Raw genomic sequence first — 20,482 nt, 5'->3', positions numbered from 1 at the left:
TGGTGTGGTGCGGGGGGAGTAGGGGTTGTATATATGATGGCGTGGGTATGTATGTTGGGGACACTGTGTAAGGCTGGGTGTGATGGCATTTGCCATTTGTGGGAGTGAGGGTAAGGGGACTGTGTATTTGAAGGGGCTTGGGTGTGGGAGCCGGGGGGTGGAGGGGGAATGCAAGAGGAAGGGAGCTGTGTGTTTAATGGTGTCGGTGTGTGTTCATGGGAGGCTGCGTGTGATGGTCTTTGTGTGGTGGCGGATAGGGGAATATGGATGTGTTGTGGGCAAGGATGTGTATGTGTACAGGGTGGGGGAGTGGGAGAGAGACTGTGGGGGGATTCTGGCCCCAGGAGGCCTTCAGGAAACTGGAAAGGAGGAGGAGGGGACTATCGGGGGTGGAGTACCAGGCCGGGGGGGGGGGGTGTCTTTCAATGTTTCTGTGAGACCCTTCCCTTACACCCCTCCCGGGGTCACATTGGGGGTAGGAGGAGGCAGGGAGGGAGAAGAGGGGATCAATTTTATGCAAATAAACTGTTAAGGCCATGGAAATCTGTATCAAGGTTATTGGTTTCTTTGGCCAAACAATTCGGGCTTTTTTGGTGTAGGGCAAAGGAGAGGGATTTTCTTCACTGGGGTATGACTAGAAAAGGAAACCAGTGGGGAAAAAGTTAATCCCCCTCACTCAAATCCAAACTCATCCCTCTCTCCTCCCAGACATTTAAAAGAACCCAGCCCCTGGACGAACTGCCTCACGCAAATAATCCGCACGGCAAATAACCCGGTCCCTGAACGAGAAGCAGCGCGAAAAGAGCAGCGGTCTGGGAGTCAGAGGGCCTGAGTTCCAAACCCGGCTCCACCCCTTGACTACTGTGTGATTTTGGGCAAGTCACTTCACTTCTCTGGGCCTCATCTGTCAAATGGGGATTAAGAATGTGAGCCCTATGTGGGACAGGGACTTTGTCCATCCTGATTATCTTTTACATGCCTCCAATATTTAGTACAGGGCCTGGCAATTAGTAAGTGCTTAACAAATACCATTTGGGGGGGGGGAGGGTGTCTGACCTGTGCAGATAATCCACACTGAGGATAACCCACCCTCTGGATGAACTATCCTGCACAGTTAGTCCACATGACAGATTCCCCACATTTTAGAACTACCCCACGCAGAGATAATCCACACTGTGGATAACCCACTCTTAACAACAGTAGCATGAGAAGAGAAGCAACATGGGGATTAAGACTGTGTGCGCCATGTGGGACAACCTGATTACCTTGTATCTACCCCAGTGTTTAGAACAGTGCTTGGCACATAGTAAGTGCTTAACAAATACCATTATCATTATGATCATGTGGATAACACATACTATGGATAACCTCACCCTTAAGTAACCATCCTCACTTCAGATAGTCCACCGCTTGGAATAACCATGCCGCACATATAATCCACACTGTAATAATGTTGGTATTTGTTAAGCACTTAACATTGGCAAAGCACTTTTCTAAGCGCTGGGGGGGATACAAGGTGATCAGGTTGCCCCACGTGGGGCTCACACTCTTCATCCCCATTTTACAGATGAAGTTACTGAGGCCCAGAGAAGTGAAGTGACTTGCCCAAGCTGACAAGCGGAGGAGCCGGAATTAGAACCCATGACCTCTGACTCCCAAGTCCATGCTCTTTCCACTGAGCCACGCTGCACACTGTAGATAGCCCACCGCTTAGATTAACCTCGGAGCACAGATAATCCACACTGCGGATAGTCCGCCTCCTGGAATAACCATGCCGCACAGATATTCTACACTGAGGATAGCCCACCCCTTAGATTGACCGTGCCGGGCGGATAATCCACACTACGGATAACATCCCACCACAGCTTGGCCTTGAGGGCTCGGGACCAGGCCTAACTCTCAGCAGAATAGTCTTGCCCATCACTTGGTAGAGTGCTTTACAGAGCGTTGGTGCTTAACGCAAATACTAAAAATACTACCTCCGATACCGCTCGCTGGGTAACGTCCCCCGACAGCAGACCTCCCCAACAACCCAATCCCCACCTAACGCACACCTTGGCTAAATCAACCCTGGTCCCACAGTTGCCGAACCTTTGAATACTCGGGCTCCTCTTGAACAGATTTTGCGAAAGGGAAGCGAGGCTTGGGGGATGGGTTGGTGGGAGGGGGAGGAAGGAGGAGGAGGAGGAGGAAGAGGAGGAAGAGGAGCGTGTTTGAAATAAGCTCCTGGGAGAGAACAGCCTAGACTGGTGTCTGAACCCAGTGGCTCTGAGAGGGCGGCGGTGGGGGGGGGGGGGACTCTAAGCGGGGAAAGTAGCTATTACCAAAAGGAGGTTTATTTCCCAGAAAAGGCCCTGCAGGGGAATGTACGCTTCCTCTCAGGTTAACCCCGGGTTCCCGGCCCCCCTCCACCCAGCCAGATTCTTCAGTCCGGGGGTGAGTGGGCAGGGGGATGGGCCATTCAAGGTTATTTCCTTTCTGGCCCCAGGAGAAAGGGGGAGGGAGGTTGTGATTTAAAATGGAGCAAGCAGGAACTGAGTTAGACTTAAAGTAGAACTTTCTGACGGCCTGGGAGATTCGCTGCCCCCCCCCCCCCGGGGTGGGGGCAGGTGGTTGGAGGGAGCTGGGGAGGGCGGGTTGGGGGGCTGGGGGAGATGCCTCTAAGCCCCTTGTCCTGGAGGGGCTGGGCATCACCTGCCTGGAGGCAGGGGGATGGACAAGGAGGTCACTCTGGGTTTCGAGGGGAGGGCAGGAGGAGAGGAGGAGGCGGAGGAGGAAGAAACGAACCGGATGGAGTTTCAATGTCCTGGATCAGATGGATTCGGCATGGACGGGCCACGTCCCCTCTGACCCAACAACAGAGAATGGATTGGGGACTGCAGCAGGAGGGATTTAGGTTAGACATCAGGACGCACTTCCTGATAGCGTGCGGAAGGGCGTGGGACTATCGGAATGGGAGCTGAGGGAGGCTTGCCCACTGGCCCGGGGAGGACCAAAAGAGCCAGCGGCTGGGGGGCCGGAGCCCCGGGTTCCAGTCCCAGCTCTGACTCTCGCCTATGGTGTGACTTTGAGTGAGTCATTTGCTTTTCTGTACCTCAATCTCCTCAACTGTAAATAGGGGATACAACATCTGTGAGCCCCAGGTGGGACAGGGACTGTGTCTCATCTGATTATCTTGTCTCTATCCCAGGGCCTAGCACAGTGAGTGGCACAGAATTAGCGGTCAATACCATTATTCTCATCCTTGTCACACCAACATTTCTAGAGGACCCACACTGCCTAGCTCAGCACTCATATTCAGGGGGGCAGAGATCCCTCCAACTCCCTAGCCCCCATTCAAACCCAGAGGAGCCGACCTTCCCCACATCTGCCTCACTCAGACCCAGAAGGTAAGACCCCTCTGGCCCCACCCCACTTATTCCAATTGCCAGAAGCCTCTACCCTCACGCCCAGCCCTTCTTCCAAACCAATTTATCCTGCACCCTCTCCTGGAAATTGCAAAGGACTGGCTCAAGGTAACACAGCACACTGAACTGGGATTCAAATTCAGGGCTCCCAACTTGCAGTTCCTCCTGGATCGGGCGCCGAGCGTCAGGAGCCCTGGGATCTAATCTCGGCTCCGTCACTCGCCTGCTGCGCGACCTTGGGCGAGTGATTCTGCTGCCCTGTGCCTCAGTTTCCTCCTCTTTTAAAAATGAGAAGATTTCTATTCTTCCTCTCCCTTAGGCTGTGAGCCCCATATGGGACAGGGGCTGTGTCTGATCCACGTATACTCTAGCTACCCCGATGCTTAGTACAGTGGAAGTCAGAAGGATCCGGGTTCAAGTCCCGGCTCTGCCATTTGTCTGCTGTGGGACCTTGGGTAAGCAACTTCACTTCTCTGGGCCTCAATTCTCTCATCTGTAAAATGGGGATTAAGACTGTGAGCCCCATGTGGAACAGGGACTGTGTCCAAACTGATTAACCTGTATCTACTCTAGCGTTTAGAACGGTGCCTGACACATAAAAAGCGTGCTCAATAAATACTATTGAATGAATAAAAAGCGCTTAACAAATACCATCATTATTATTAATTGCTTAACAGATATCCCGGCTATTATTAACAGTACAATGCACTACACTATGTGAATACTCAATAATAATAATAACGGCATTTGTTAATCGCTTACTGCGTGCCAAGCACTGTACTAAGCGCTGCGGTGGATTCAGGCAAATCGAGTTGGACACAGTCCCTGCCCCATGTGGGGCTCACTGTCTCAATCCCCCTTTTACAGATGAAGTAACTAAGGTACAGAGAAGTGACTCGCCTAAGGTCACAGAGCAGACAAGCGGCGGAGTCGGAATTAGAACCCATGACCAATGTTACTAGTACTGCTCCTGCCCCCTGGGGGATACTGGGGTCCCAGAATCCAGGCCACTTGGTCTCCAGCGGCGGGATGTGGGAAAGGAGGAGCCGGAAGGGAGCAGAGCTGAGGTAAAAACAAGCCCCATTGGAGCCCCGGCTCTGAACGTGCCGTGTGACTTCCGACAAGACCCGGAACCTCTCCGGGCTTCAGTTTCCCGGTGGGAAGAACTGCTGTCCCTTCTTCGGTCCAACGTGGACATCTTAGCTTCTGGGATGGAAATGCACAGAGTTTGAATTCTCGGAAGAGGGAGCAGCATGGTACAGGGCATGAGGACAATTCAGCTACCCAGAGACTATCTTCCCTCCAGAAACTTCCCCCAGTGATTCCAGCAGCCCTGGTGGGGTGACGCTGAGAAGCAGTGTGGCCTAGAGGCTAGAGCACGGGTCTGGGAGTCAGATGGTCCCGGGTGCTAATCCTGGCTCAGCCATTTGTCTGCTGTGTGACCTTGGGCAACTCAACTTCTCTGGGCCTCAGGTACCTCTTCTGTAAAGTGGGGATTAAGACCGTGAGCCCCCTGTGGGACAGGGACTGCGTCCAATCTGATTAGCTTGTAACCACCCCAGTACTTAGTACTGTTCCTGGCATATTACTAAGCCCTCAACCAATGCCACAGTTATCACTGACTAACATCCCCAGCCTCTACCCCGACCACCACCACCAACCTTTTTGGACAGGGAACCTGTCAACCATCTGGGTTATATCGTACTCTCCCAAGGGCTTAATACAGTGCCCTGCACGCAGTAAGTGCAAATAAATACCACTGATTGACCCAGGACACCCTGCCCATCTCGGGCCCTCCACTCCCCACACCCTCCTGGACATTTGGAATTGAGGTGCCAGAAGGAGCGGAGGAAGATCTCAAAACACTTTCCCCGACTGCCCCCTCGTGACTCTTGTCTTGCTGTCCTCGGAGTTGTCTCAGAGAGGTTAAATGACTGGCCTGAGGTCACACAGCACGCCGGGAGCCACCCAGGATGCTTGAGCGTTCGGCGTCGCCGGCGCCCGAGCTGTTCGCTTCCAACCTGGGGAGGGGGCTAGGGCCAGGGGACTGGGCCTCCTCCCTGGCCCCGCCCGCGCCCCCACCCCCACCCCAACCAGAAAAACTTGTCCTTAAGAGGCAAAACCACAGGAAATATAGCCCAACCTCAGCTCTTAACACCTGCCCCCCAGGCTCCACAGAACCCCCAGAAAGGGTCCCTCCCACCCCAGTCCCTCCAGGCCCCACTGCCTCCCCAATACACAGCGCTTGGAGAGGGTGAACGGGCAGTTAGGGTCTGGTCTGGGGACAGGCCTGGGGGCCCTGGGGGAGCCGGAGCCTGGCGTGGCTCCACGGCGTGCATTTCTTTACTCTTGGGGCCTCCTCTCCGGCCCCCTCCCCACCCCGGCCCCGGAAGGCCCGAGGTTGGGGGTCGTCCCTGGTTCCGGCAGGCACGGGGATCTGCCCCCGCCTGGAGTCGCTGGGGGCACTTACTGGTCATCTCCGACTTTCTTCACCCACGCCATGTCCCTCTCCGACTGGTTGGAGGCCAAGTCCTGGGGGTCACAGGACACCTCAGTGAGACGCCCCGCAGGGGGCCGCGCCGCCCACCCCGTCCCCCGCTCCAGACCCCGGGGTGGAGGGTCGGAGCCAGGGCGGCATCGGGGGGACGGACCCCAGCGCGGCCCCCGCCCCCCGCCTCGGCGGCCGGCTGGGCCTTGCCTGGGCCCGGGTGTCCTGGAGCTGCTTCAGCTCGGCCTGCAGCTGCTCCTCCCGTCGCTGGGCCGCCCGGGCCTCGTGCTGGGCGCCCTCCAGCGCGACCTCCAGCCTCTGTAGGGTCACTTCGCCGGCGGCCTCCAGCCCGCCTGCTCTCTGCCAGCCCAGCGACGGGTCCAGCGCTGAGGGCGGCCGCAGGGGAAGGCGGGGAGAGGGACAGAGGAAGGGAAGGAGGGGGGCGGTCAGGGTTGCAGAGGGCAACCCCCCAACCCCTCATTCCCCAATGGTCAACGGCCCCCCAACCCCTGCGCCGAGTGAGGGACCGGGATTCAGGATGCAACAGGAGGGACCGAGGTGGGACAACGGGAGGGACTTCCTGGGCCAAGGGGGATGAGTGGGGATGGCCGGGGTGAGCGGGGGCTGCCCAGAGGGATGGAGGGGGGTGGGTGGGTGAGCCTGGGCTGCCCAGGGGGTGCGAGGGAGGCCGGTGGCCCAGAGGAGCCACTTCCTGGCCCAGCCGCCTGTTCCCCTTCCCCGGGCGGGACGAGGAGAGGCAAGGCTGGGGCGATGGGGCCCCCTGGCGGCCAGGACGGGTACCGCACGTCGGGGCTCTCCCCGGGAAGGGGCTCGGGAGCTGCGGGGGGGGGGGGGGGGCGTTGGACTCAGTCATTCACTCACTCGTACTTATTGAGCGCTTACTGTGTGCCAAGCACCGCACCGAGCCCTTGGGAGACCACCCTACGGACGCATCGCCTGCCCCCAGTGAGAAGCAGCGTGGCTCAGTGGAAAGAGCCCGGGCTTGGAAGTCAGAGGTCATGGGTTCCACTCCCGGCTCTGCCACTTGTGCCTGTGGGCAAGTCACTTCACTTCTCTGGGCCTCAATTCCCTCATCTGTAAAATGGGGATTAAGATTCTGAACCCCATGTGGGACAACCTGATTACCGTGTATCTACCCCAGGGCTTAGAACGGTGCTTGGCACATAGTAATCGCTGAACAAATACCACCTTTATTATTATTATTAGAGGAGAGCAAGGGCCTGGGAGTCAGAAGGTCCAGGGTTCTAACCCCGGCTCCCCCACTTGTCTCCTGGGTGACCTTGGGTAAGTCACTTCACTTCCCTGGTCCTCAGTTCCCTCATCTGGAAAATGAGGATTAAGACTCTGAGCCCCAGGTTAGACAGGGCCAGTGTCCAAACCGATTTGCTTGTATCCATCCCAGAACTTAGTACAGTGCCTGGCACATAGTAAGTGCTTAAAAGAATACTACAATTAGGGGGAGACAGACAATATACATAAATAAATGACGGATATAGACATAAGTGCTGGGGGACTGGGAGGGAGGATGAATGAAGGGAGCAAGTCAGGGTGACGCAGAAGGGACTGGGTGAAGAGGAGAGGAGGGCGTAGTCAGGGAAGGCTTCTTGGAGGAGACTCACCGTGGCCCAGCCCGGGGGGCCCGTGCAGAGACAGGTAGTGCAGCTCGGAGCTGTGCAGGGGCGGGCTGAGGCTGAGGCTGGGGAGGCTGGGGAGGCTGGGGCAGGAGCCGCTCTCAGTCTGCTGGTCGCGTAGCTGCTGCTCCAGGCTGCAGATCTGGCTCAGGTGCGTCTCCACCAGTGCCCGCTACGGGGAGGGGCGGGGGTTGGGGGGATAAGGGGGGCACAGGATGGGTTGGGCGGGGAGGAGGGGCAGAGCTCAGCTTAGCAGCAAGGCTTCCCTGGCTGCCCACTCACTATCCCCCAATCAATTGTATTTCCTGAGCACTTATTGGGTGCAGAACACTGTACTAAGCGCTTGGGGGAGGATAATAGAACCGAGTTGGTAGGCAGGTTCCCTCCCCGCCACGAGCCGATAGTCGCGTAAACCCTCTCCCTCACCTCTTGGAGGATGTGGACAGGGAATCTGCCCGTTTACCGTTGTATTGTCCTTTCCCAAGCGCTTAATACAGTGCTCTGCCACAGTAAGCACTCAATAAATACGATCGAATGAATGAATGAATTTCCAAACACCTATTTCCGAGACCCAGCCACGTCCTCAGTCGGCCACGAACACACACAAAGACCCATACAGTGACAAACCCACTGTTATGGACTCACACAGGCACAGTAACACTGTCATGGTCAGACACCCAACTATAACGTGAGGCAGACCCAGTATCGGTCACACACACTGTCATAGGTACACGCTAACGTCCCAGGCACCCCCACACAGCGCAACACAGACATTCACGCACGCTGTTACGGGAACGCATTGCCACAGATACACAGACGGCCACAAACACACCGCCATTCTACTCTGTCATAGGTACACACTTCTGACCCAGGCATACACAGCCCCCCCCCCCCAGTGTGACAGACCCAGTGACAGACATACATACGAACACACGCTTTCAGGTAACTCAACCTCACAGTCACACAGTACTACAAACACACCCACACACATACACAGAGAGTGTGACACAGACCCAGAGTCAGCCATACATACTCACGCACCCTGTTTCGGGTAACGCTCCATTCCAGTCACACACTACTATAAATACACCTCCGCGGTCACCATCACACAACCGACCGGTGGTACTTCTTGAGCCCTCACCGCGGGCAGAGCACGGTCCCGAGCGCGTAGGAGAGTCCGGTATAATACGGACGCGGATCCCTGCCCACGGAGAGCTTACAGTCTACGCTGTCCCAGCCACCCCGACTCGGTCCCGGGTCCCCCCGCCAACCCCGCCAGCCGCCCCCCCGGCCCCCCGGCCCCGGCCCACCATGCCGGCTAGCTCGCTCTCCAGCTGGCTCTTCTCCTCCCTGAGCTTCTGGTAGGCCTGGACCAGGTTGCAGAGCTGGTCCTCGCGCTCACTGTGCTGCTGCAGCTGCGGGCCCACAGTCAGGGTCAGTGTGGCGGCGGCCTGCGGGGGGCTGGAGGCCCAGACGCGGCTCTGGCTCTGCTCTGCACCGCCCCACCCACCCGGCGGCCCGCACGCGCGGGCAGGGGAAATGCGGCTGCTTCTGGGGAGGAGCCGGGGGGCCGCTGCGGAGCCCACCGGGGGACCACCCGACCCGGGGCAGGGGCAGGGGGAGCAGGCTGGAGGATGGAGGGGTTGGGGGGTGGGCCCGGTCCCGCGTGGGCCGGGGTGCGGAGGGGATGGAGCGGTGGCTGGGGAGGGGGTCGGGGGCCCGGGGAGGCTCACCTCGTGCTGGAACTGGTTGAGCTGCCGCTGGAAGCTGACGTTCTCCTTGAGCTCGTAGAAGCTGCCGTCGTCCTCAAACATCCCGATCACCGGGTCCTGGGGGCCGGCAGACCGTCTGGCCCCACGGACGCTCGGACCGGCGCCCCCGCCGACCCCCCGGACCGGGCCCAGCCCCTGCCCGTCCCCCCTCGGCCCTCTCCCAGATCCAGATGGGGCCCCCGGGCCTCCCCGCCCCACCTTGACCTCATAGGCCTTGAGGCGTCTTCGCAGGGCGGCGTTCTCTCGCTCCAGCCCCGCCAGCCGCTCCTTGATGTCTCCGTAGGCCGTGACCAGGGCGAAGTGGGAGGCCGAGCACATGTCCCCCGCCAGCTCCGGCCTCAGCGCCTCCCGGCTCAGGACGTGGACGTCATCCCCGAACACGGACTCCATGGTGCCTGCGGGGGGGACGCCGGGCCGGGCGGGGGGGACGGGACGGAGGGACCGCTCAGCCGGGACCGGCCCGGCCTACCGGTGCATCATCCTTCCAAGCCGGCCCAGGCCCGGGCTTCCCCGTCCCCAGACTCCTCCACTCCCACCCAGGCCTGGGCTCCCCCTCCCCCGGACTTCCTCACCCCCGGGCTTCCCCACCCCGAGGCTCTCCCAACTCGGGCCTCCTCCAACCCCGGCCTGGTGGAGCGGGAAGATGACCAGGAAATAGCCTGGCCACGGCCCCGGCTGCCCGACTCCGGCGAAGGCCCCTGGGGCTTCGGCCCTGCCCCCACAGACTTCCCTCTCAACATCCCCTTCCCCTCCACCCGCCCACCCACCCTCCGGCCCCTAAACCGAGGTCCGAAACCTTTCCCTCCTCCTCGGTCGGCCGGCCGCTTCCTGGCCGTGGGCCCCGCTCCCCCGGCCGCTCCTGCCCAGCCTCACATCCTGCTTTCTTCCCGCTCCGCTCCCCGGGCCGGGAAGAGGAAACGGCCCCTCCTCTAGCCCTGGTGTGTCCATGCAGCTTCCCTCTGGCCCCCACCGCTCCCACCCCTGGGGCCGCCCGCTCCTCTGGCCATCGGGAACCAGGAGCAATGGGGAAACTTTGGGGTTTGGGATGAGTGGATGACCCCAGGGGCCTGTTCTTAAATGGCCTGTTCATGGGCCATGAGAAGCAGCGTGGCTCAGTGGAAAGAGCCCGGGCTTGGGAGTCAGAGGTCTTGGGTTCAAATCCTGCCTCAGCCACTTGTCAGCTGGGTGACTTTGGACCAGTCACTTAACTTCTCTGTGCCTCAGTTACCTCATCTGTAAAATGGGGATTAAGGCTGTGAGCGCCACCTGGGACAACCTGATAACCTTGTATCCTCCCCACTGCTTAGAACAGTGCTTTGCGCATTCATTCATTCAGTAGTATTTGTTGAGCGCTTACTATGTGCGGAGCACTGTACTAAGCCCTTGGAATGTACAAATCGGTCACAGATAGAGACAGTCCCTGCCCTTTGACAGGCTTACAGTCTAATCGGGGGAGATGAACAGACAAAAACAATAGCAATAAATAGCAATAAATAGTAAGCATTTAACAAATGCCAATATAATAACAATCTCAGCTCTATAGCTTGCCTGCTGTGTGACCTTGGGCAAGTCACTTCACTTCTCTGTACCTCATTTCCTCCTCTGTAAAATAGAGATTCCATACCTATTGTCCCTCCCCATTAAACTGTGAGCCCCATGTGGGACAGGGGTTGTGTCCAATCTGGATGATCTGTCTCAACTCCAACGCTTAGTACAGTGCTTGGCAAAGAGGAAGCGCTTAACGAATACCTCTATTTAATTAAGGGTGTGTGCCCTATGGGAACGTGAGCCTGTGGAGTGCAACTGTGGGCCTGAATGAGTCTGTGTCTAATAACAAAATAGTTAATTGTAGTACTTCTTAAGTGCTCACTACACTGTACTAAGCACTGGGGTAAATACAAGCAGATCGAACATAGGGTTCACAGTCTGAGAGGGAGAATGGGCATCTTACCCCCAGTTTTACAGAGGAGGAAACTGAGACCCAGAGAAGCTAAGTGACTTGCCCAAGGTCACACCAGCAGGCAAATGGCCAAACCGAGATTAGAACCTGGGACTCCTGATTCCCAGCTCTGAGTTCTTTCCATTAATTTCTATAAGTTGGCAAGTGACTGCTGGGGAGATAATATATCTACCAGTCAGTCGATTGTTTTTGTTGAGCCACTTACTGTGTGCAGAGCACTCAGCGTGGCTCAGTGGAAAGAGCCCGGGCTTGGGAGTCAGAGGTCGTGGCTTCTAATCCCAGCTCCGCCACTTGTCTGCTCTGTGACCTTGGGCAAATCACTTCACTTCTCTGTGCCTCAGTTAGCTCATCTGTAAAATGGGGATTAAGACTGTGAACCCCGTGTGGGACAACTCGATTACTCTGTGTCTACCTCAGCGCTTAAAACAGTGCTTGGCACAGAGTAAGCACTTAACGAATACCATCATTATTATTATCAATAAAGGCTTGGGAGAATACAATATCACAATTGGGAGTCAAAGGTTATGAGTTCTAATATGGGCTCCACCACTTGTCAGCTGTGTGACTTTGGGCAAGTCACTTAACTTCTCTGTGCCTCAGTTCCCTCAACTGTGAAATGGGGATTTAGATTATGGGCCCCACTGGGACAACCTGATTACCTTGTATCTACCTTAGCGCTTAGAACAGTGCTTGGCACATAGTAAGTGCTTAACAAATACCATCATCATCATCATTATTATTATTATTATTATTATTGTTATTATTATTAACAATAAACAGACACATTCCCTGCCCTCAATGAGCTTGCAGTCTACCGGACCCACCATTCTCGACAGGAAACTCCATAATAAATAATAATAATAATAATAATGGTATTGTTATACCACTGACATACAACTGAGGCACCGAGAAGTGAAGTGGCTTGCCCAAGGTCACAGAGCAGGCAAGTGGCAGAGCTGGGATTAGAACCCACATCTTCTAACTCCCAAGTTCCAGCGCTTTCCACTAAGCCACGGTGCTTTCCCATCCCATCGTTACCTAACCGCCCCACTCCCCACCCCGCCCCGGGGTCAGGCCACCCATTGGCCCCTCGGCTGCCTCAGAGTCTTATCTGTTTGTTTGTTTCTTTAATTAACTACTTGTGCTAGCTATAATCCGCATCTTCCGTTTTTACCTGGTGTGTGTCAGATATGGGTTCCTTTCTATTCTCTATTTCACCCACTCCCTAGGAGACCTTATTCACTTCCATGGCTTCAACTATATGTGGATGACTCCCAAATCTACGTCTCCAGCCCCCAGCTCTCTCCTGCGCGGTCTTGCATCTCCTCCTGCCTTCGGGCCATCTCTTCTTCGATGTCCCGACGACACCTCAAACGTAACACGACCAAAACAGAACTCCTCATCTTCCCACTCAAATCCTGCCCTCCCCCGACTTTCCCATCACTGTAGACGGCACCACCATCCTTCCCGTCTCGCAAACCCGTAACCTTAGCATTATCCTCGACTCATCTCTTTCATTCAACCCACATATTCAATCTGTCACCAAATCCTGTCGGTTCAGCCTTCACCACATCGCTAAAAATCCACCCTTTCCTCTCTATCCAAACTGCATGTTGATCCAAGCACTTTTCCTATCCCGCCTCCTCGCCGACTTCCCTGGCTCCTGTCTCTCCGTCCACTCTGCTGCCCGGATCATTTTTCTTAAAAAAGTTCAGTCCACCATATCCCCCACTCCTCAAGAACCTCTAGTGATTGCCCATCCGCCTCTGCATCAACAGAAACCTCTCACCACCAGCATTAAAGCACTCAATCACTTTGCCTCCTCCTTTCTAACCTCGTTCATTTCCTACTACAACCCAGCGCCGTCACTTCACGCCTCAAACGCCAACCTACTGGCTGTGCCTCGATATTGTCTATCTCGCCGCTGACCTCTCGCCCACGTCCTGCCTCTGGCCTGGAACTCCCTCCCCCTTTGTGTCCCACAGACGATCACTCTCCCCACCTTCAAAACCTTATTAAAATCACATCTGGAACTCCCTCCCCCCTTCCTATCCGACAGACGATCGCCCTCCTCACCTTCGAAACCTTATTAAAATCGCATCTCCTCCAAGAGGCCTCCCCCAGCTAAACCCTCATTTCCCGTATCCCCTCTCCCTTCCGCATCACCCTTGTATTTGGATCCTTTAGTCACCCCACCCTCAGTCCCACGCCACATACGTACGTAGCCGAAATTTATTTTAACATCTGTCTCCCTCTCTAGACTCTGAGCTCCTTGGGGGCGGGGGGATCAGTTCCGTTATAGCGTACTCTTCCGAACGCTTAGTACAGTGCTCTGCACCCAGTAGGTGCTCTCGAGAAATACAATCGATTAACTTTTCTCGCCCATTAGATTTAAGCTCTGCAAAACCACATGTTTGACTTCTGCGGCACGTTCACACGGGCTCAGTCCAGTACATGGACAGAGTAGGTGAAATGTACATCGTAGGGGCCCGGAAGACGGTCCGGCACCCAGTGGGTGCTCAGTACAGCCCCGGGTGCCTGGAAAGTGCCCAGCACAACAGTAGGTGCCCAGTCCACGCTCCCATATACAAAATCCCTAAAAAGCTCTCTGCACTCAGTAGTGCTCGGCACAGCAAGTACCGAGCACAGTGCCCTAAACCCAGTAGACAGCCAGTACAGTGCTCAGTAATCAAACAATTGTATTTACTGAATGATTACTGTGCGCCAAACCCTGCACTAAGTGGGTGGGAGAGTACGACAGACCAGATTTCCCCGTCCACAACGAGCTTACAGTCTAGAGGGTACAGTGAGTACCCAATAGAGTGCTCTTGCATATATTAGGCACCCAGTACAGTCCCCACACCTGTACAGCGCTCACTTTAGTAAGGCTCAAGGGACTGCCCTGCACGTATGGGACAGGGACCGTGGCCTACCCGATCTGCTTGTACCCACCCCAGCGCTTAGTACAGTGCCTGGCACCTAGTAAGCGCTTAACAAATACCGTGATTACCGTTATTATTACAATACTCTGTGCACGGGAGATGCATTAAATACTCAATTCTCCCATGTGGGTTACATTCCCGATAAACCCTGCGATAAGGAAAACTCACAGTATAGGCTGTGAGCTCCTGATGGGACCAGCCCAGGGCACGGGCTTGGGCGTCAGAGGTCGTGGGTTCTAATCCCGACTCCGCCACCTATCAGCTGGGTGCTCTGCACATGGTAAGCGCTCAATAAATACTATCGGATGAAAGTCACTTCGCTTCTCTGCGCCCGTCACCTCATCTGTAAAATGGGGGTTAAGGCTGTGAACCGCACGTAGGACACCCTGATGGCCTTGTATCCCCCCCTGCGCTTAGAAGGGTGCTTGGCACGTAGGAAGCGCTTCACAGATACCATCGTTACGATTATTATTACCTCGTAAGCGGTACACAAACACCACAATAATCACCCTTCGCGGCGCTTTAACCCACACGACGGTCCAGACACACCATCATTTCCCCCTGATATTGCATCCCGTCATCCAATGTCAACGGGTGGTAGCCATCGGGCGCTTTCGGGGGGGCAGAGCCCATCGACCGATGTCGATGGGTGGTAGCCGTCGGGCGCTTTCGGGGGGCAGGGCCCTGTACTAAGCGCTCGGGAGGGTTCACTATAACAACAGAGTCGGCGGACGCGTTCCCTGCCCGCAGCCAGCTTCACACCCTCTCCAGAAAGAAGCCCCCCTCTTTGAGCCTCCGGGACGAGCTGGTCCCATCACCAGAGCCCCGGGTTGCAAATACCCATCAGGAGACAGTGGTCGGAATCGTCGTCCCTGCCGAGGAGGCGCATAGTAGAGCGCTCAGCACACAGTAGGCGCCCGACGCATCATTCCGCCCCGCCCCCCCGGGCGCCGCTCCCCGCCTAGTAAGCGGGCGGCAGAGCGCTCTGCGGACACGGAGCATTTCTGGCCCCGGGACCCGCTCCTCGGGACAGCGCTCGGGCCGGACGGCGGGGGTCTTCCCATGGAGATGGAGATGGAGGTGGAGATGGAGGTGGAGATGGAGATGGAGGTGGAGGTGGAGGTGGAGATGGAGATGGAGATGGGAGGAGGAGAAGGAGAGGAGGACGAAGACGAGGATGCTTGGGGGGACGGGGGACGGGGACCGGGGACGGGGACCGGGGGACGCGCAGGGGTGCGAGGCCGGGGGAGGAGCTGGGCCTTCAGGTCCGGCCCCGCCTTAACCCCGTCCTGTCCCCTCTTCCGACCACATCCCTTCCCCTCCTCCTCTCCTCCTCTTCCTCCTCCTCCTCCTCCTGGTCCTCGCCGGCCCCCCTGTCCGGCCCGGGCCCGTCCCGTCCTTCGCCCGCCCGAGGACCCCGGCCGACCCTGCGCTGAGCGCTCAGCTCTCGCCGCCCCTTTAAGAGGCTCCCTTTAAAGCCCCTTCCGCTCGGAGGATAGAAAATGTCGCCCCCCCCCCCTCCCGGGGGCTGACTCCGACGCCCCTCCCCCACTCCCACCCCTCCCCCTCGGGCCCCCCCATCCCCCCCTCCCCCTGCCCGCCGCCTCCGCCTGCCCGCGACCCCCGGACCCCCGGACCCAAGGAGGGAGGGGGGCCCGGGGCCGGAGCCCGCTCCGGTGGGGGGTGCGGGAGGGAGGCGGCGGGGTCCGGGGGGTCCGGGGGGTCCGGGGGTCCGGCCCAGAGCGGGGAGGGGAGATGGGGGAGGGGAGGGAGAGGAGGAGGGGGGAGGGGAAGGATGGAGGGGAGGGGGAGGAGGGGACTCACGCGAGGCTCCCGGTGTGTGCTGGTCGCATCGCCGCCCCGGTCCCGATCCCGGTCCTGGCCCCGGTCCTGGCCCCGGTCCCGGTCCCGGCCTCCGCCCCGGCAGCCCAGCCGCTCCGCTCGGCTCCCCTCGGCTCCCCGCCCTGTCCAGTCCTGTCCAGTCCAGTCCAGTCTAGTCCAGTCCTGTCCAGTCCAGTCCTGTCGCCGCCGGGACTCTCCCCGGCCCGGCCCCGCTCCTCCTCCTCCTCCTCCTCCTCCTCCTCCTCCTCCGCCGCCGCCGCCGCCGCCGCCGCCTCTTGTCCTCCTCCTCCTCCTCCTCCTCCTCCTCTTCTCGTCGTCCTCCTCCTCCTCCTCCCCTTCCCTTCCCCCCCCCCCGCCTCCCCCGGGCCTCTTCGTCTTTTCCCGCGGGCGGGAACCGCTGCCCCCCCGTGGCCGGGCCCCCACCGGACCCCCCTCCGCCCGGCCCCGGCCCAGCCCGGCGGACCATCCCCGGCCCCGCCCGGACGGCCCCGGCCCACCCCCGGACCGGCCCCGGCCCCGGCCCCGGCCCCGGCCCCACTCAGACAGCCCCGGCGGACAACCCGCGACCCCGGTCGGACAGCCCCGGACCGTCCCCTGGCCCGGTCGACGGCCCCGGACCATCCCCTGCCCCACCCGGACGGCCCCGGCAGACTCCCCCTACCCCGGCCCCCCCATCCGGACGGTCCCGGTCCATCCCCGCCCCGGCCCCTCCCGCACGGCCCCGACGGACCACCCCCGACCCCGGCCGGACATCTCCAGACTACCCCCGACCCCGGCCGGACAGCCCCGACGGACCCCCCTCCCCCCCCCCCGACGCCGGCCGGACAGCCCCCGACCACCCCCAGGCCGGGCCCCGCCCGCACAGCCCCGGAGGACCACCCCCGACCCCGGCCGGCCGGGCCCGGACCGCCCTCCCGCCCATCCCGGAGCCCAGGGTCCTCGCCGGCCCCCGCCCCCGGACAGCTCTGGGGACCGGGACCGGGCCGGACCAGCCGCCGGACGGGAGCTGGGGCAAAGGAGCCGACCACCGGCCCGAAGAGCGGGACTCCATGCACGTCCTCTGCACCGGGTGGCTGCGGCAGTAGGAGGGATCGAGGCTACACCCCAGAAAGAACTGGCGGGAAGGGGGAACCGGCTGGGGGAAGGCCACAGAGAACCAGGGGCGAGAAATGCGGAAGAGTCGAATCGGCGGAGTCACCTGGAGTCGCCCCCCACCCCCACGCTGCACTCCCCCTCGGACCTTTATTATTAATGACGATAATGGAACTTATAATAATAACGGTACTTGTTAAGCACTTATTATGGGCCGTACACTGTTACAAGTTCATCAGATCGGACCCATTCCCTGTCCCGCGTTGGGGCTCACGCTCTTAATCCCCGTTTGACAGATGAGGTGACGGAGGGCCGGAGAAGTTAAACGACTCGCCCGAGGTCACACGGCAGACACGTGGTGGATCCGGGACCCTTGCAACGAGGCCAGCCCCGCCCCTGCTCCCAGCAAATGTGGCCTGGGGCCAGACCGGAGCCAGGGTTGGAGCGATGCCCACGTCGTTGCCAGCCCAGTGAGGATTGGAAAAGCCAGGCGGTTTGCCTGGGTCCTCAGGGGCAGGGGGAGGGAGAAAACCAAGGTTCCCTCCAGCCCCTCAAGCCCTTTCCCCCGCGCCCTTGAAAAGCTGGCCCTGGGGCCGAAATGTCTCTGCCCAGCTCTGGGGCACGGGAGGAGTCACGGGGACCACCGATGGGCTCAGATGGGCAAGAGCCCATAATCACAGGCCCCGCTGAGCCACCTCTGCCGTGCCCCACGCCGGGTTAGGCCTCCCACGGAAGGCTGGCCTGCAGCCACCGTCATTCACGCCACCCCCCCTCCCCAAATCCTGCCCTCCAGGGCTCGGCTCTTGCTCGTCCGTGTCTTCCTCTCTTCACTCCGACTGGCCTTTTCCAGAAAGGAAAAACAAAGGAGCCGGGGTCTGGGGCCTGGTGGCGTGGGAGAAAGGAGCAGACAGTGGGGCTCCTGAGCAAGTTGTTCCTCCGAGGACGTGCCAGTTATGGGCCTCAAGAAGGGCAGGAGGACGAAGGGTTGAAGGGATCGAGTCGGGCAAGGTGAAGGTTTGTAATAATAATTGTGGTATTTGTTAAGTGCCAGGCACCTTACTAAGGGCAGGGGTGGATGCAAGCGTATCGGGTGGGACGCCGTCCCTGTCCCGCGTGGGGCTCGGTCTCAAACCCCGTTTAACACATGAGGTGACCGAGGCCCAGAGAAGTGAAGTGACTTGCCCAAGGTCACACAGCAGACAAGTAGAGGAGCCGGGATTAGAACCCATGACCTTCTGACTCCCGGGCCCGTGCTCTATCCTCTGTGCCACGCTACGGTCTTCCCCCTCACCCCCCAACTGGCACTCTTGCTGGAGCCAGCCTCATCCTTCTCTGCCCGGCTCCTTCCAAAAAGCAGTAGGAGTACCTGACACCAGCCTCCCAGAGAGATATCGAATCAAAATAAAATGTGAGCAACTTTAAATAGCACAAGATCAGGCGAGGAAACCCATTTAAGCATTGCAGTCACCGGTGTCTGCACTGGGGGACAGGTGGGTCCCTTCTGCCCAGGCGCCTGTGGGAAGCAGGGGAGGCTTCTCAGCCCTCGTGGCTGCGGGGGCTTCGGGCAGGTGGGCTTCACCAGATCCGTTCGTGGGGCATCGCCACAACTCCTGCAGGGAGGAAGAGGGAGCACCCCAAAGTGCTCTGACCTGACTGTGCCCGCCGCCCCCTTCCCCTCTGGCCCTGCCCCCCTCAGAGGGGGTCGAGGACCCGAGTCTCGCCGCGCGTTAGAGAAGAGCCCGGGCTACCACCGAAGCCCGGACGTGGCGGAGAGCTGGCCCCGGCCGAGCCTCTGCCCGGGAACCGAGAGAGCCCAAAAGGCCTCCTCGCTGGGCACGAGTCTCCATCCACCTGGAGACCGGTCCGTCCAGACTTTCCCAAGAGGTGCCTGGCATGGGACCCCCACCTCAGCCCAGACTCCAGAGGATGCCACGCGTGTGAACGCAAACGGAGGCAACATCGCCCGGGAGTTTCTCGATAATTCTGACACTTGAGCGATTACTAGGTGCCAGGCATTGTACTAAGCGCTGGGGTAGATAGGAGATAAGTTGAACACCTTCCCTGTTCCACGTGAGGCTCACAGTCCAAGTCAGAGGAGGAGAACTCATTCATTCATTCATTCGTTCAATCATATTTATTGAGCACTTAGGGTGTGCAGAGCACTGTACCGAGGGCATGGAAAGTACAATTCAGCAGTAAAGACAGACGATGTCTGTCCACGCCGGGCTTTAATCCCCATTCAACAGATGAAGAAACGGAGGCCCCGAGAGGTTAAATGATTTGCCCAAGGTCACATAGCAGACCAGGGGCAGAGCGAAGATCAGAACCCAGCTCCTCTGACTCCCAGGCCTGGGCTCTATCCACTAGGCAACGCGGCAGCCCAGCAACTGCTCCAGAGAGCGGCTGGCTGGGAAAGTTTACTCCCGTGGGGGTGGGGGAGAGGGGAGAGGGGAGAGGGCTCCAGTACAAGCCTCCCGCCTGCCAAGCAGGCTCAAGATGTGTAGCCACACATTTCCATTCCAGGCACTAAAAGCCACACCTGCCCCCACCTTGAAATAATGACACTTCAGGCCACCTACCCATCCTACAACTTCCAAGTGGCTAGAGAGAACCCGGCTGGGGGTTGGATCAAGTTTTTAAGCCAAGACGTCTTTCCCCCGCCCCACCCCAGAACCAGTCTCCCCCAAGAACTTTCCCAGAAAGGGACGGGGAATGGGATCCTGGATTCAAATCTGGGGGGGGTGAGGTGAGTGGGCAGTGCCCAGGTTGGTTCCCCCCAAGGTCGAGGAGCTCCAAACCGTGTTGGACGGGTTGTCCGGTGTCGCCCCTGTCAGATGGGTCCGGGATCTTGGTCGGGGCAAAAGGGTCTGTCAGCAGGGGCTGAGTTTCAGAGAGGCCAGGGGAGAGAGCAGCCTCCATGGCTTTCAGCAGCCTGCCCTCCCCGGCTTGAGCACGGTGAAGCAGGAAAATTGGCTCTCCTCTACTCGTCTGTGCCAGCCCCCGTGCCCCGCGTAAGGAGGAGAGAGCCCCGCTTCCTTGGGGTCCCTCGCCAAGAGAAGCCTAGAGGATAGAGCATAGGACTGCTAGTCAGAAGGACCTGGGTTCCAATCCCAGCTCTGCCATTCGTCTGCTGGCTGACCCTAGGCAAGTCACTTCACTTCTCTCAGTTCCCTCAGCTGTAAAATGGGGATGAAGACTGTGAGCCCCCGTGGGACAGGGACTGGGACGAACCAGATTAGCTTATGTCAACCCAGCACTTAGTATTGTGCCCGGCACACGATAAGCGCTTAAAAAATACCTTCTTTTAAAAAAAGAAACCCACCAAAG

The 20,482-nt window shown here is 58.7% G+C and overlaps 1 protein-coding gene across 3 annotated transcripts in view; it reads right to left on the bottom strand.

The window, feature by feature from the left end:
- TBKBP1 (TBK1 binding protein 1) overlaps positions 1-16,260 on the bottom strand; it is a 28,118-nt gene extending 11,858 nt beyond the window's left edge. Inside the window, exons 1-7 of one of the 3 annotated variants that reach the window (XM_029076071.2) lie at positions 16,046-16,260; positions 9,518-9,714; positions 9,281-9,376; positions 8,858-8,962; positions 7,536-7,719; positions 6,106-6,281; positions 5,878-5,939 (exon numbers count right to left, since the gene is read on the bottom strand). In XM_029076071.2, coding sequence (XP_028931904.1) covers positions 5,878-5,939; positions 6,106-6,281; positions 7,536-7,719; positions 8,858-8,962; positions 9,281-9,376; positions 9,518-9,709 — 815 coding nt within the window. In that variant the 5' untranslated portion in view covers positions 9,710-9,714; positions 16,046-16,260. Of the gene's footprint in view, positions 1-5,877; positions 5,940-6,105; positions 6,282-7,535; positions 7,720-8,857; positions 8,963-9,280; positions 9,377-9,517; positions 9,715-15,061; positions 15,339-16,045 lie in introns of those variants that run through there. The other 2 variants (XM_029076068.2, XM_029076069.2) reach the window with 2 other exon arrangements.
- Positions 16,261-20,482: the final 4,222 nt, after the last annotated feature.

Source organism: Ornithorhynchus anatinus, chromosome 11, assembly GCF_004115215.2.
Source record: "Ornithorhynchus anatinus isolate Pmale09 chromosome 11, mOrnAna1.pri.v4, whole genome shotgun sequence".
NCBI lineage: Eukaryota > Metazoa > Chordata > Mammalia > Monotremata > Ornithorhynchidae > Ornithorhynchus > Ornithorhynchus anatinus.
This window is presented reverse-complemented; position numbering and strand designations above follow the sequence as displayed.